The sequence below is a fragment of the Papio anubis genome, chromosome 2 (genome assembly GCF_008728515.1).
Source record: "Papio anubis isolate 15944 chromosome 2, Panubis1.0, whole genome shotgun sequence".
Taxonomy (NCBI): Eukaryota; Metazoa; Chordata; class Mammalia; order Primates; family Cercopithecidae; genus Papio; species Papio anubis.
Window position 1 is genome coordinate 105,357,999 of NC_044977.1, and position 16,532 is coordinate 105,374,530.

Genomic DNA, 16,532 nt, shown 5'->3' on the forward strand with positions numbered 1-16,532 from the left:
GAGATCAAAAAAATAAAAAGAAATCTCATGTGCTGTAATTGTACCATTTTAGCCATGAGGACACTGGGGTTGACAGAGGTAAAGTCATATACCTTATAAGGCAGGTCCAGGATTTGCATCCAGGTCTGTCTGGCCTCCAGTTTATTTACCTTTCCATGCTAAGACAATAAATATTTATGCCACAGATGTAAAAGCTGGATTTCTAAAGTCTGTGATACTCCCTCACCTTCCTACTCTGTTTTACCTAGAGATGAGTATCTCTACACTCATCTGATGAGCTACAGAAGAGGCCACATCCATCATCATGTGAGAATGGATTTGTAGGGGGCTTTTTCCCCATTTATCTGAATACTGTGTTTGTACAGGTGTCTCACCGTTTGGTCTGCATCCCAGATTTGTGAGGCACTCCTTTCCTTTTCATGAGTTTCTCCATGGCGTTGGAGTGGATGATTGGACGAACAGGGTGTCGTTTGTAGGTGCCAGGATACTTCTTTTCCACTGCTTGCTCACGCCTGAAAAATAAACACAAAAGCCACACCTCAGTCATTGCAGGCAGAAAGGATATGCAGAATATTTTCACAGGCTAATTCTACCCACAGATTCTGGCCATATTTAGCAGATACAGGCTATTTGAATAACAAAGCTGCCATTCAGGTTTAAAAAACAAACAAAGCTGGCCCAGTGGCTCACGCCTGCAATCCCAGAACTTTGAGAGGCTGAGGCGGGTGAATGACCTGAGGTTGGGAGTTTGAGACCAGCCTGGCCAACATGGTGAAACCCCGTGTCTACTAAAAATACAAAAATTAACCGGGTGTGGTGGTGGGTACCTGTAATCCCAGCTACTTGGGAGGCTGAGGCAGGAGAATCATTTGAACCTGGGAGGTGGAGGTTGCAGTGAGATCATGCCACTGCACTGCAGTCTGGGTGACAGAGCAAGACTCCGTCTCAAAAAAAAAAAAAAAAAAAAAATTCTAGATTCAAATTAACCTGACTGCATTCTGCTCTTCAGCTCATGGACTGACACTAATACTCACTTTCATTTCCCCAACATAATACAATGGCAGAAGTCCTGCTTATTTTCAGTAGCTGCTTTTTTGGTCAGGATTCCCAGGGTTTTCTTGCCACCATCAGGAGGACCTTACACCACTTTCAGCAGCCAACACATTTCCCCAGGCGGCAATCGGCTCCCCGCTCTCCACCCTGTGCTCTTTTTGAAATGCGGACCCCTTCCCTATGCAGCAAATGACTGCCAAGTGCATGTTCCCCTATAACTTGCTCTGTGGCAACTCTGCTTATTTGTATACCTCGCTGGGGGCAGGGACCTGTGCATAGCACATCCTGGAAGGAATGTTGGGTGAATGAATGAAATATCTGCCAGTTCTGAGTAGCAGCAATGTGGAAGGGTAGTATGTTTCTGCTGATTGACAGACTCAAATCAGTAAGAACAGACACTGGTCTGGATACATACTTAATGAGCTCCTTCTCCCGCATTTCTAGCTGCAGCATGATGGCACTCAATTCCATGTATAAATTATTCGCCCGCTCAAGCTTCCGCTCATAGTGTTCACGAATATCCAACGCATGCCTATCAAAGAAAACACAGGGTCAGCCAGGCCAACCAACTTCGGGAGAAAAAAGTCCGCTTGATGAAATACGAAACAGGATGATTGATCACAAAAGCATTTGCCCAAGGGCCCTCATAGTTTAAGGTTCCCTTGTCCAGTGCAGTAACTCAGACAAAATGGAATGGGAGGTGGGAAATCTAAGCTCTCCACTTGGTTTATTCTAAAGGGCCCATCAGTCGTATAGAATAGCCAAGAGGGCCACAGATAAAACTCTGTCTATAATTTGTCACTATCTTAATAAGAATACAGTAGAAGAGACTCATATGTTAATGGAAACATGCAGTTAAAGCCAACGCCATGATCACTCATTTACACTTAGCCATGGCCCAGATCCTGTGTGATACAGTGGTTGGTATGGTCTGAATGTTTGTGTCCCCCCAGATTTATATGTTGAAACCTAACACCCAAGATGATAATGTTAAGAGGTAGGGTCAGCCAGGTGCAGTGGCTCACGCCTATAATCCCAACACTTTGGGAGGCTGAGGCGGGTGGGTCATGAGGTCAGGAGTTCAAGACCAACCTGGGCAATATATTGAAACCCCATCTCTACTAAAAATACAAAAAGTAGCCCGGCGTGGTGGCGCACACCTGTAGTCCCAGCTACTTGGGAGGCTGAGGCAGAAGACTCGCTTAAACCAAAGAGGTGGAGGTTGCAGTGAGCTGAAATGGTGCCCTGCACTCCAGCCTGAGTGACAGAGCAAGACTCCATCTCAAAAAAAAAAAAAACACACAGAGGTGGGGTCTTTAGGAGGTGATTAGGTCATGAGAGCTCTGCCCTTGTCAATGAGATGAGTCCCCTTATAAAAAAGACTTGAGGGAGCCCTTTTGCCCTTCTGCAGTGTGAGGACACAGAGAAGGTGCCATCTATGAGAAATGGGCCCTCACCAGACACTGAACCTGCTGGCACCTTGATCATGGACTTTCCTGGCTCCAGAACTTTGTCCAACACATTTCTATTGTTATAAATTATCCAGTCTAAAGTTTGTTATAGCAGCTGGAACTGACTCAGATGCGATTGTATTAGTCTGTTCTCACAGAGCTATGAAGAAATACCCGAGACTGGGTAATTCAATAAAGGAAAGAGGTTTCACTGACTCACAGTTCGGCATGGCTGGGGAGGCCTCAGGAAACTTACAATCATGGCAGAAGGCAAAGGAGAAGCAGGCACCTTCTTCACAGGGCAGCAGGATGGAGTGAGTGCAAGCAGGGGAAATGCCAGACGTTTATAAAACCATCAGATCTCCTGAGAACTCATGCATTATCACAAAAACAGCGGGGGCGGGGGGGAACCGCCCCCAAGATCCAGTTACTCCATCTGGTTCTGTCCTTGACACATGGGGATAATGGGGGTTACAATTTGAGGTGAGATTTGGGTAGAGACACAGCCAAACCGTATCAGTGATTATCCATGAACATGTCTTATCTGTCTCTCTCTCTTTTTGAGAGAATCTCACTCTGTCACCCAGGCTGGGGTGCAGTGGCACAATCTTGGCTCACTGCAGCCTCCATCTCCTGGGTTTAAGTGATTCTCATGCCTCTGTCTCCTGCATAGCTGGGATCACAGGTGTTGTGCACCACTACACCCAGCTAATTTTTCATATTTTTAGTAGAGATAGGGTTTTGCCGTGTTGGGCAGGCTGATCTCGAACTCCTGGGCTCAAGTGATCCGCCTGCCTTGGCCTCCGAAAGTGCTGGGATTACAGGTGTGAGCCACTGCGCTTGGCCTTATATCTCTTAATAGATTATAAGCATCTTGAAGCCAGGGACTAAATCTTACACATTTCTGGAATTCCATGGCACCTAGGACACTGGCTGAATGACTAAATAGCATTGTTTCAAGAATCTTTGTTGCAGAGACATAATAAAAGAGGATAATGGAGTTGGGAGGAAGGGATAGGAAAGAGATATAAAGGAGGGCTAACTTTTGGGGCAACTTTTTTTTTTTTTTTTTTTGAGACGGAGTCTTGCTCTGTCGCCCAGGCTGGAGTGCAGTGGCGCGATCTCGGCTCACTGCAAGCTCCGCCTCCCGGGTTCCCGCCATTCTCCTGCCTCAGCCTCCCTAGTAGCTGGGACTACAGGCGCCGCCACTTCGCCCGGCTAGTTTTTTTCTATTTTTTAATAGAGACGGGGTTTCACCGTGTTAGCCAGGATGGTCTCGATCTCCTGACCTCGTGATCCGCCCGTCTCGGCCTCCCAAAGTGCTGGGATTACAGGCTTGAGCCACCGCGCCCGGCCCAGGGGGCAACTTTTAAAGAGCATAACAATAAAACGCAGAGGTGAAAGGTGTGTGGAAAGTGCAATGGTGGTTATGAAGAGCGTTCCTGCTACCATCGGAAGACCTGGGGATGAGGGCAGGTGGGGAAGGAGGGATGAGCTGACCTGAGCTCTTCTCTGCGCCTTCGAATCAGCTCTTCATCTAACCGGTGTATACAAGTTCCTTCACTTTTGATCTTCTCAAAATGTTTCTTCACTTCCTCTCTCCATTCAGCCTGGGCAAGGACAAATTAGATTTTGATAAATTCCGAGAGTTTCAATCCCTGATATATCCAAAAAGTCATGTACAAGATTTTTCATTCCTGCATGCTTATACTGAAGAGCCTTTTTTAGAATAGATGTTCAAAAAATATGATTTGATTGATAGCAAAATATCTGCTGCCACTATATCTCCATGCCCCAGCCCATTTCTATATTTCTACTCCAATATATGATGCTGTGTTTTTCTGAGTTTTCCTCCAGCACTGACTGAGGTACATCACAGCTGGCATGCTGGCCATCACTTCTGGAATAGAAGAGTTCACTTTAAGGCAAGATGGTGGCTCAGAGAGCCTGGCCAGAAAAAAACAGCTCTGATAACCACATGGAAACATATATGTGCGTGTGAGATTACGAACATGTTTTTGGCCCCAGAATTCCTCCTAGGTTTTATTTGGGAAAGTATCTTGAGAAAATATCTAGAGTAGAAGACCCTATAGGCATGAACAGCAGGAAATGGGACTAGAAATATAAGAAACTATATGGGAATTTGAAGTTGAGGGAAAGAACAGAAAGGAGAGAAGGAGGAGGAGGAAAGAGAGAGTATGGCCAAGCAATTTAGTAGTTTGACAAAATTTTTAGAACAGGGATGGATGTCTAATACATGGTTTATGTTGTTCAAAATGTAAACTTCTTTAAATTTTCTAAACCTTCAGTGAGGTATCTGACATTCACTTAGGCTTTGAATGACTGCTTTTTTTTTTAAAGTGTTTATTTATTATTATTACTATTATTATTATTATTGAGACAGAGTCTCGCTCTGTTGCCCAGGCTGGAGAGCAGTGGCATGATCTCGGCTCACTGCAGCCTCCGTCTTCTGGGTTCAAGTGATCCTCCTGCCTCAGCCTCCTGAGTAGCTGGGATTACAGGTGCCTGCCACCACGCCCGGCTAATTTTTGTAGTTTTAGTAGAGGCGGGATTTCAGCATGTTGGCCGTGCTGGTCTCAAACTCCTGACCTCAAATGATCCACCCGGTTTGGCCTCCCAAAGTGCTGGGATTACAGGCGTGAGCCACCGTACCCGGCCCTGTTTTGTTTTTTAAAGAAAGGCGCTGAATTGAATGTTTGGTGAATATGGGACAAAGATAAAGGCACAACCACAGGGCAGCAGGGGTGGGGACCAAGAATTTTAGGAAGGCAAAGGCAGAATGGCCATGAAATTATCACTCTCCCAGAAATTTACAGAAGTATTAGAAAGGACACGCAGCTTTCCACAGGGCATGAAATTTCAAGCTAATTTTACCTAAATGTTAGGGGGTAGAAAAACCACTACTGGAATGTGGCCTATAGGCAGTAGACACAGAGCAGAGAGAAACAACAAAAATAAGTTTCTTCATATTATGTATAAACTATCTTCCATCTCCAGAAACTAATGAGATATAATTTCCAGTGAAGGCTAGATTTGTAACTAAATGTATCTAGTGGTATAATCTTCTCCTAAAATTATTCTACTACCTTTAGATTCATGTTAAAAAGTATCTCTCTAGATTGTAAGGTAGCTCCATTTTGAATTTGGTGAGGAATCTCCCTATTGTTTTCCATATTAGCTGCACCATTTTGCATTCTCACCAACAGTGTACAAGGGTTCCAGTTTCTCTACATCCTTGCCTATATTTTTTCAATTTAAAAAATTTAAAACAAATAATAGCAATCTCTAATTGCTATTGTGGGTGTGGTGGCTCATTCCTGGAATCCCAGCACTCTGGGAGGCCGAGGCGGGCAGATCATGAGGTCGGGAGTTCAAGACCAGCCTGGCCAACATGCTGAAACCCTGTCTCTACTAAAAATACAAAAATTAGCTGGGTGTGGTGGCACGCACCTGTAATCCCAGCTACTTGGGAGGCTGAGGCAGGAGAATCGCTTGAACCCAGGAGGCAGAGGTTGCAGTGAGCCAAGATCACGCCATTGCACTCCAGCCTGGGCAACAAGAGCGAAACTCCATCTCAGATAATAAATAAAATAAAATAAAATAAAATAAAATAAGACAGTAGCTCTCATTAAGTTATTATTATTACCACAATAATAAAAAGAGTATCTTTCTGGATCAAGTAAGAAGTTATTCTTAAGTAATTGTGGATTTATAGAAGGTTTTCCTCAAATTAGCTGTTTCTCATCTATTTTTATAGAGGAAATTATATTTTAATCATGCAAAAAATGATCATTCTGTAATATGCTAGATTTTCCCATATATATGTTGAACACTGGAGAGAAGTTTCCGTTGGTTGGTTGACTTTCAGGCAGCAAATCTATCCAACAATGTCATTAGAAAGCCAAGATCCAGAATACACTACTGCAGTCTATGGCCATACCACCTTGAACGTGCCCAATCTCATCAGAATACACTACTCTATTGTTTGCTAATGGCCTTTGACAGCAGCCCCTGGTAATGCTATTCTGTCAATCATCAGATCAAAGTCATGGAGCAGGAGGAGTATTTGAGCTTTAGGAGGCGAAAGAATGACAAGTGAAAGTAGTTAGACCAAAAAAGAATAAGAGTGTCAGATTTGTGTCTTGAAGTATCCTCTTTTGTGCAAAACTGTCACTGTATCCTACTAAAATACTTCGAGAAGGGGTGAGAAAAGGAGTACCTCCCTCTGGTGGTGAGGAATTTTATCTCACAGATGAGATTTGTTTTAATTCTAGAGGAAATAAGTCTCCTGACATCTAGCTTATAATTACGGGAAACTCAAGGAGAACTTTCTGAAGATTGAAATCTGTAAGAAAGTAGGTTTCCAGAAAGAAATTCCCTCCTGTGAAGAGGAAAAAGGATGTATGGGAAAACCAGGTATTGATGAAGAATGTGTTTCCCCCGAAGGTATCCTATTCTTGGCACATGTTAATTTTGAGTTCCATTTTATATACTTAGAATCTTATGGAAAAGAAGTTCCAATTTGAGCTTAATCTGCAATTCAGGCATGTCTGGGCACATATGAAGAAAGGGAGGATTGGCAAGCCTAAAGCCAATTTGCACAGCTGTCGAGGAGCCTCTGAGAGAGAAGACTAAGGGTGGGAGGAGTCCTGCCTGAGCTTGACCTATAACAAAGCCACCTGCCTAGGAGTGGAGGGGCATTTCCCATCATTTCACTACAATGCCTGAGAAACACTGAAATGTAACCAGCATTCCTCTCCTACTGTCCACAGTACTAATAAGAGCCTAATCAGTTAATAGGGTTGCTCCAAAAAATAAAAAAAATAAAAATAAAAAGTAAAGAAAGAGCTTAGTTAAGATAGAAGAGACATTACATTGTGGGTGGAAGATTTGAAAAGAAACGTATTCTGATGGACAGCAGTCAGGCTCCGTACTATTCAAGGTTTTAGGCATCCACTGGGGGTCGCGGAATGTACCACGGATAAGTGGGGAATACTGTATAGGTGTCAAAATGAAGCTGAATTAATAGATGAATGGATAAACAAAATGTGGTATATATACCATGGAATATTATTATTATTATTATTATTATTTATTTATTTTTTTTTTTTTTTGAGACGGAGTCTCGCTCTGTCGCCCAGGCTGGAGTGCAGTGGCGCGATCTCGGCTCACTGCAAGCTCCACCTCCCGGGCTCACGCCATTCTCCCGCCTCAGCCTCCGAGTAGCTGGGACTACAGGCGCCCGCCACCTCGCCTGGCTAGTTTTTTGTATTTTTAGTAGAGACGGGGTTTCACCATGTTAGCCAGGATGGTCTCGATCTCCTGACCTCGTGATCCACCCGCCTCGGCCTCCCAAAGTGCTGGGATTACAGGCTTGAGCCACCGCGCCCGGCCACCATGGAATATTATTTAGCCATAAAAAGTAAGGAAGTTGTGACACATGCTACAAAATACGTGAACCTTGAAAACACGCCAAGTGAAACAAGCCAGGCACAAACGAACAAATATTGTATGATTCTACTTAAATGAAATAACCTGGGATAGGCAAATTCATAGAGACAGAAAGTAGAATACAGATTACCAGGGGTGGTGGGGAGGAGGGAATGTGGAGTTACTGCTGAATGAGGTGATGAAAATTTTTGGAAACAGATAGTGGTGACAATTTCACAACATTGTGAATGTAATTAATGCCACTGAGTCGTGCATTAAAAAAATGGTTAAAATTAGTCGGGTGCAGCGGCTCATGTCTATAATCCCAGCACTTTGGGAGGCTGAGGCAGGTGGATCGCCTGAAGTCAGGAGTTCGAGACCAGCCTGGCCAACATGGTAAAACCCCGTCTCTACTAAAAATACAAAAAATTAGCCGGCATGGTGGCAGGTGCCTGTAGTCCCAGCTACTCGGGAGGCTGAGGCAGGAGAATAGCTTGAACCTGGGAGCTGGAGGTTGCAGTGGGCTGAGATCGCACCATTGCACTCCAGCCTGGGTGACAAGAGTGAAACTCTGTCTCAAAAAAAAAAAATTTTTTTTTTTAATAGTTGGTTAAAATGGCAAATTGTATACTATCTTTATTTTTACCACACTTTTAAAAAAGTAAATAAAAAACAACAACAAAAAAGAAATTAAGCCAGTTCCAGCCTAGCTTAAGGAGTACAGAAGCAAGATGTTGGGGGCTTAGTAAAGGGAAATCAGATGGAATCAGAAAAGCCATAGTGGGGTCCAGTACAACCCTTACTGGGCACACGACTCCTCCCCTGATGTGAGTGTCCAGCCTCTGCATATGCATCTGTTCCCTTACAAGAAGATTACTTTCAAGGCAGCAGAGTCTAACCTCAGAGTTGGGGTGTCTCTGCAACTCCCAGTCCCTGAATTTCTGGGTGGTCACAGTGGCACTCAAGAGAACACTAGAATGGTTCAAAGGCAGGGGGCTGAGAGAGCTTCAAAGTCAGGCACACGATCCACCTAGCAGCTGGGATCTGGAATGGGGTGAAAATGTTTTCTAAAGACTCATATCAAATGTAATTGAATACCAGGGACAGTAATTGCCTATTTGGAGAAATGGGTGATTGTCTAGCAATGAAGCTATAGCTTTGGCAGAATCTAATACTGTATTGAAATTGGTTGCTTTGTTCATCTGCTCTATATAGGCTACATCTTTACACATGTGCTGTTGACAAAAAACGAATGACACATTTTCTCTCAGGAAGGAGTCAGCTGGGCTCTTGGCAGCACCTCTTGACCGACAGTTTTGGTAGCAAGTGGAGACCAGGGGCTAACAACTATTGATTGATAATTGACGTTGAGAGGATCTTAGCAGGCAGGAGGAGGCAAGGCCTCAGGTACAAGAGGACTATAGAAAGAGCATGTGCCTGCCAAAAAGCCAGTTCTCCTCTACCGGAGCAGGATAAAGTCAAATACAATAGGAGTTCCCTGGCTGCCATCTTATTTATCTCAGGAGTTCATCAGAAAAAGAATACAGAATGTAACAAACCAAAGGAGGCTTAATTTTTGTAGCTTAGTACAAAGCTACAAAAATTAAGGTGAATAATAACACCTTCATTTTTGTTTTATGCTATCATATGCAACTCAAGAATAATGACATAATGATATCTTTTTTTTTTTTTTTTTGAGATGGAGTCTTGCTCTATTGCCCAGGCTGGAGTGCAGTGGCTCGATCTCAGCTCACTGCAACCTCTGCCTCCTGGGTTCAAGCAATTCTCGTGCCTCAGCCTCCCAAGTAGCTGGGATTACAGGTGCCCACCACCACCCCTGGCTAATTTTTTGTATTTTTAGTAGACACAGGGTTTTGCCATGTTGGCCAGGCGGATCTCGAACTCCTGACCTCAAGTGGTCCACCCACCTCGGCCTCCCAAAGTGCTGAGATTACAGGCATGAGCCACTGTACCCAGCCAAGAATAATGACATCTTACGATCCAACTGTTCTTGACGGTCTACAATGCATTTGCAGTTTTATCTTTTCATTTGCTCCTCACAGAAACTCTCTAAGGAAGGGAAGATATGATTATCTTCATTGTTTTGGTGAATTAGCCGAGGTTTAGTGTAACTGAGTGACTTAGCCCAGACCACACAGTATGAAGTGACAGGACGGGGTTTAGACTAAAAGTCTCTTGCTATTTGTAGTACCTCACTAGCCAGTTCATATTAGCTAGAGGTAGCCTCACTTTCAGATCCAGAGACGAATTGACTTATAAATACCGAGAAAATTCTAGGAGGTAGCAAAATAGCAGATTTGGAGCTATTTAAGGAGAAGTGAAATTTTATGTCGGGAAAAAATGTGGAAGAATAAGTGAATACGAAAAAATGCTGCTGTGGTCTGAATGTTTGTGTCCCCTTCAAATTCATATGCTGAAATCTTAACCCCAAGGGAATGGCATTAGGAGGTAGGGCTTTGGGGAAGTAATTAGGTCATGGGGGCAGAGCCCTCGTGAATGAGAAAAGTGCCCTTATCAAATAGGCCCAGGGGGGTTGTTCACCCTTCCACCTTGTGAGGATACAGTCAGAAGGCATCACCCAGGAACCAGAACTCAGGCCCTCACCAGACACCAACTGTGTGGGTGCCTTAGACTTCTCAGTCTCCAGAACCGTGAGATTAACTTCTGTTGTTTCTAAGCCACCCAGTGTGTGACATTTTGTTGTAGCAGCCTGAGCAGACTTAGATGCTTAATGTACTAAGTTTTCTTCTCCCCTCTTCTCTCCTCTTCTGACCTCCTCTCCTATTCTTTCCTCCTATTCTTTTCCCAAGAGAACCTTTTCTGAGTTCAATGTTAATGCTCCATGCTGTGGGTATCTTGATAATCTGGGAGCGGTTCAGGTGAGGACACCGGCTGTGGCTACTTAGCTGCCCTGCACAGGGCTGTGCACGTGGTAGGTTCTCAAAAAATGTGGGACTGACTTCAGAAGTGACATTTTAGGAGGGCTTAAGTAACATCTGTTCAGAATTGGAAGTTTTTCCAAATATATAAACTTATATTGACTGTCTCAATGGCTTGTGACTTAATACCATCATCAGAAATTGCTTTTCAAAATTATGGTATGTACAGTTTTATTGTAAAGGAAGCAAAGTTGGCTGTGCACGGTGGCTCACACCTGTAATCCCAGCACTTTGGGAGGCCGAGGTGGGTGGATCACCTGAGGTGAAAAGTTTGAGACCAGCCTGGCCAACATGGTGAAACCCCATTTCTACTAAAAATACAAAAATTAACCCAGTGTGGTGGCACATGCCTGTAGTCCCAGCTACTCGGGAGGCTGAGACAGGAGAATTGCTTGAACCCAGGAGGTGGAGGCTGCAGTGAGCAGAGATCACACCACTGCACTCCAGCCTGGGTAAGACAGAGCAAGACTCCGTCTCAAAAAAAAGAAAAAAAAGAAGCAGCAGCAAAGCTGTGATCACAACCATATCTTAAAGTTTGCAAGATTTCCTTGAGAGTACTATTATTCTCTTTCATTTCACAAAAGGGTTAAGTGTTTTTTCTGAATACAAACAGAAGATATTTGAAAGATTTCTTACCCAGTGCCCCATACCTACATGTATTTGAACAGATGGGTGATAGTGCTAAGGGAATTGATCTGAATGTATATCAAAGAATGTAGGAAATGTCATGAAGTCAACCTCCTGCCTCATCTTATTTCCTCTGAAAGCAAACACTTTACTAACATAATAATTTCTTAGAAATAGGAAAAAACAATAGGGGCAAGCCTGACCACTTAAAGACACAGTTGTGGGGAGAGCTAAGTTTATGGATCACAGAGAGTGTGTTAGAACTTTGGTAACAGGACAGGAGTCTCTGATTTATCATTTCTTAGCAACTTCAATTAAAACAAAAACAAAAACAAGCCCTGTGCCTTTACTAAGATATTCCTCAATATCTGTCTGATAGGCAGAGTGTCTCTCTGTGTATCAGACACCACAGAAGTACTCCAAGCCTCTGGTAGGGGCAGGTAGAAAAGCATGTATATATATATATATATATATATATATATATTTTTTTTTTTAGATGGAGTCTTGCTCTGTCGCCCAGGCTGGAGTGCAGTGGCACGATCTCGGCTCACTGCAACCTCCGCCTCCTTGGTTCAAGTGATTTTCCTGCCTCAGCCTCCCAAGTAGCTGGGACTACAGGTGCGTGGTACCACACCTAGCGAATTTTTGTATTTTTAGTAGAGACGGGGTTTCACCATGTTGGCCAGGATGATCTCGATCTCTTGACCTCGTGATCCGCCCGCCTCAGCCTCCCAAAGTGAAAGGCATATTTAAGGACTTGTTCAGCTCCCAGGGATGACGCCCCTCCCAAAGTCCAGTACTGTTTTCATCAGATACTTTCCTGGTGGGTAAACTTATCGCCCTTCAGGGATGAGGGGCTATGAGAAGGAGGTTGAAATGCCAATTGCTAATAAAATGTCTTTTCTGAGAATGAATCTGAAATGATACTGGAAGTCAGCGGGGAGATGCGATTCACTTTACAAAAATTCATTTCTGAAGCACAATAACATTAAGTGAGATAAAGCTATATGAGAAATGAGAAATTAGGTAATAATTGTGTTATGTTCCAGAAGCATACAGCTATAATTCAGGATCATCACATTTATTTCCAAAGTTATAGTTCCATCCCTTTTGATAGAAGGGATAAGGGCCTTATTAAATATTCATCTCGGCTGGGCGCAGTGGCTCACGCCTGTAATCTCAGCACTTTGGGAGGCCGAGGCGGGCGGATCACGAGGTCAGGAGATCGAGACCATCCTGGCTAACACGGTGAAACCCCGTCTCTACTAAAAATACAAAAAATTAGCCGGGCATGGTGGCGGGCGCCTGTAGTGCCAGCCACTTAGGAGGCTGAGGCAGGAGAATGGCGTGAACCTGGGAAGTGGAGTTTGCAGTGAGCCGAGATCGCGCCACTGCACTCCAGCCGGGGCAACAGAGTGAAACTCCGTCTCAGACAAAAAAAAAAAAAAAGAATTCACCTCTTACCACCCCCTATCCACATTGATAGTGGTTAGATGACCAATCCTTATGACATTTGCAGCCTTTTAATTTAATTGCCACCAATTCTTCCCCTCTCCAGATCCATGCCCTTACAATGTACTGTAGCAGATTCTCTTGTCAAGAGGTGAAGCCTATTTCTCAGTCCCAAGAATCTGGGTTGGCCTGTGACTTGCTTAGCCAATGGAACATTAGCAGGAATAATGCAGCACAGGCTTGGAAATCACCTGTGCATTGGGACTTGCTCTCTCATTACATTTGTTACCCTGAGAACACCATGAGAACAAGCCCAAGGTGGCCTGCTGGAGGAGTGGAGGCCATGTGGAGGAGAAGCAAGGTGCTCTAGCTAATAGCCAGCCAATTGTCAGGCATGTGAATGAGACAGTCTAGGACCAGCCAGCCTCCCAGCTGACCTGGCAACTCACTGCAGGCATGAGTGAGCCCAGTCAAAGCCAGTAGAACTGCCTAACCCAAACTGCCAACCTATAGAATCATGAGCTACATACACATAAATGCTTACTGTTGTAAGTCATAAGTTTTGGGATGGGGCCAGGCAATGGCTCATGCCCATATTCCCAGCACTTTGGGAGGCTGAGGCAGTCAGATTGCTTGAGCCCAGGAGTTTTAGATCAGCCTGGGCAACATGGTGAAACCCTGTATCTATCAAAAAAACAAAAACAAAAACAAAAATTAGCCAGGTATGGTGGTGCATGCTTGCAGTCCTAGGTACTTGGGGGCCTGAAGTGGGAGGATTGCCTGAGCCCGGGAGGTGAAGGCTACAGTGAGCTGAGATCAGACCACTGTACTCCTGTCTGACAGAATGAGACCTTGTCTCAGAAAATAAAAATAAAAGTTTTGAGATGGTTTGTTGTACAGTAGAGGCTAACAGATACATTAAATTATACTTATTTGGAGCTACTAGGTGACATACTTAGAGAAAAGGTTCTCTCTGGGCTGAGTTCTATCATAGGCTCATTCTGGTATTTAACCTCCCACCTCTGTACTTCAGCTTTGCTACTTCAAAGAAGACAATACTTTCTTGAAGGTCAGCAGTAATCCTAATTCAGATGTATGTACATTACAGCTTTCATATCTTCTTTTTCTCTTTTCTATTCAGCAGTTTTACCAGAAGCCACTATAAGGATGATATTCTGACACACGTTTTTTTCTTTTCCTTTTTTTTTTTTTGAAACAGAGTTTAGCTCTTGTTGCCCAGGCTGGAGTGCAATGGCACGATCTCGGCTCACCACAACCTCTGCCTCCCGGGTTCAAGCGATTCTCCTGCCTCAGCCTCCTGAGTAGCTGGGATTACAGGCATGCGCCACCACACCTGGCTAATTTTGTATTTTTAGTAGAGTGGGGGTTTCTCCATGTTGGTCAGGCTGGTCTTGACCTCCCAGCCTCAGATGATCTGCCTGCCTCGGCCTCCCAAAGTGCTGGATTATAGACGTGAGCCACCATGCCTGGCCAACACGTGCTTGTTCAAATGATTTATTAATATATGTTAAGTGCTTTAAAAACTCTAAGATGTCATGTGTGAAGTAACATATTTATTATTTCACAATGAAGAGAGTTATAGAACCATTATAACAAACACAATGGGCCCTTCTAAGAGTTACTTTTTTTCACTGAGAGTTCTCTATCTGTTTAGTAGCACGTGGTAGAGAGTTTCCCAACTTACCTGAGACTTGAAGTAAGTTTCTTGTGGGGTGGCAAGTACATCTGCAGAGGCAATGTCTAAATGCATGAGTGTCTGCCGAAAAGAAGGTCGGTTTCGAGGTTTACTCTGCCTAAAAGTGAAAAAGACAGTTTGTGCATTTCAGAAGTTGTGTCCAGGAGAATGAAGACTTTATTTTACTTTATGAAAAAGACTGTTTACTTCAAAATGGCTATATCTGAGTAAAATCAGCTGTACTCCATTATATCAGGATAGCATAACTGAATTGTATCTCAGTACAGTTTTAACATTTCTTTAAATTTATGTATTTATTTATTTTTTCAGAGACAGGGTCTCACTATGTTGCCTAGGCTTATCTCAGATTCCTGGGTTCAAGTGATCCTCCTGCCTCGGCCTCCCAAAGTGTTGGGATTACAGGCATGAGCCACCATGCCTGGCCTGCAGTACAGTTTTTTATTTATATTTTATTTTATTTTATTTTATGTTTTTAAAGTAGAGATGGGGTCTCGCTATGTTGCCCAAGCTGCTCTTGAACTCCTGGCCTCAAGTGATCCTCCCATCTCTGCCGCCCAAGTGTTGGAATTACAGGTGTGAGCCACCTGTAATTGTGTGCCTGGCTGCCCTGCAGTACAGTTTTGATATACTGAAGAGCAAAAGGAAAATGTAATTATGAGATACCTCTAATGATGAAATGGAAATCTAGGACCAGTGACCTATTTAATAATAGCCCATTAGGACTAGCAAAGAAATAATAGCTATCATTGGCCAAGGCCTACTATTTCAAGATAATCATACCAAGTTCTTTATTTCTAAATTGTCATTAATTACAACACAATAACTCTATGAGTCGGTGTTGTCTCTATTTTACAAATGAGAAAACTGATATTGGATAACATGCCCAAAATTGCACAGATAGAAAGGGGCAGAGCTAGTATTTGAACCACAGATTCTCCCACTCCAAAGCTCCTATTCTTTCTACCACTAGGAGATTCACTCCAAATACACATTGGAGACCTCCCTATTGTTTTAGAGACAATATTCTTACCACGTCTGTTTCATAAGGATTTTGAATCCATCAGGGCAAGTCGAAGGAACTGGAAGGTGGAGGCTGTTGCTTCCAACACCCCAGATAATGGCTGAAGAATCTACATCTTTGTAAGGGATCTCTCCTGTCAGCAGCTCCCAAAGCACCACTCCAAAAGACCTACAGTAGCACCAGGAACATGTACAGAAGATGTTTCAGAAAGACTGATTTGTATTTTAGCTCTTTATTAATTTAAATCAAATTAGTACATATACCCAGTTTTAAAATTCTAGTATTGCTATAAGAAAAACAGAAACATCTGGGACAACTCTGAAAAAAACAAAAAAACAACATTCTATGTGGGGTAATCAACACTACCAGAAATTAAAACTTGAATAATTAACTCTTATGTGTGAACAGACAACCAGAATAACGGACTGGACAAGAAATCCAGAAATAAACCAAATACATTTAGGAATTGAATGTAAGATAGAAGTAACATCACAAACCAGCGGGTAAAAATTGATTAGTCAAAAAATGTTGTTGGAACAGCTGGGAAAAAAAAATTAAATCTATAACTCACCATAAATCAAGATAAATTTCACTTGAATCAAAGATTTAAATAAAAAAATGAAACCATAAAAATCTTCTAAAAATAAGGAGTTAAAAAATTATCTAGGAGTGTTAAACACTTTTTTTTTTTTTTTTTTTAAGACAGAATCTCGCTCCATCACCTAGGCTGGAGTGCAGTGACCTGATCTTGGCTCACTGCGACCTCCACCTCCTGGGTTCAAGCGATTCTCCTGCCCCTC

At 43.2% G+C, this 16,532-nt stretch overlaps 1 protein-coding gene across 9 annotated transcripts in view; it reads right to left on the bottom strand.

Annotated features, from left to right (window-relative positions):
- Positions 1 to 16,532, bottom strand: part of MAP3K13 (mitogen-activated protein kinase kinase kinase 13) — a 192,384-nt gene that overhangs the window by 16,993 nt on the left and 158,859 nt on the right. For all 9 annotated transcript variants that reach the window (XR_004182199.1, XM_031663506.1, XM_021934596.2 and 6 more), the window contains 5 exons: positions 15,742 to 15,900; positions 14,700 to 14,808; positions 4,005 to 4,114; positions 1,469 to 1,585; positions 375 to 512 (listed from right to left, as the gene is read on the bottom strand). Coding sequence is in view for 8 of the 9 variants with exons in the window: in XM_031663506.1 (XP_031519366.1) it covers positions 375 to 512; positions 1,469 to 1,585; positions 4,005 to 4,114; positions 14,700 to 14,808; positions 15,742 to 15,900 (633 nt within the window). In the remaining variant the exon portion in view is untranslated. The remainder of the gene's footprint in view (positions 1 to 374; positions 513 to 1,468; positions 1,586 to 4,004; positions 4,115 to 14,699; positions 14,809 to 15,741; positions 15,901 to 16,532) is intronic.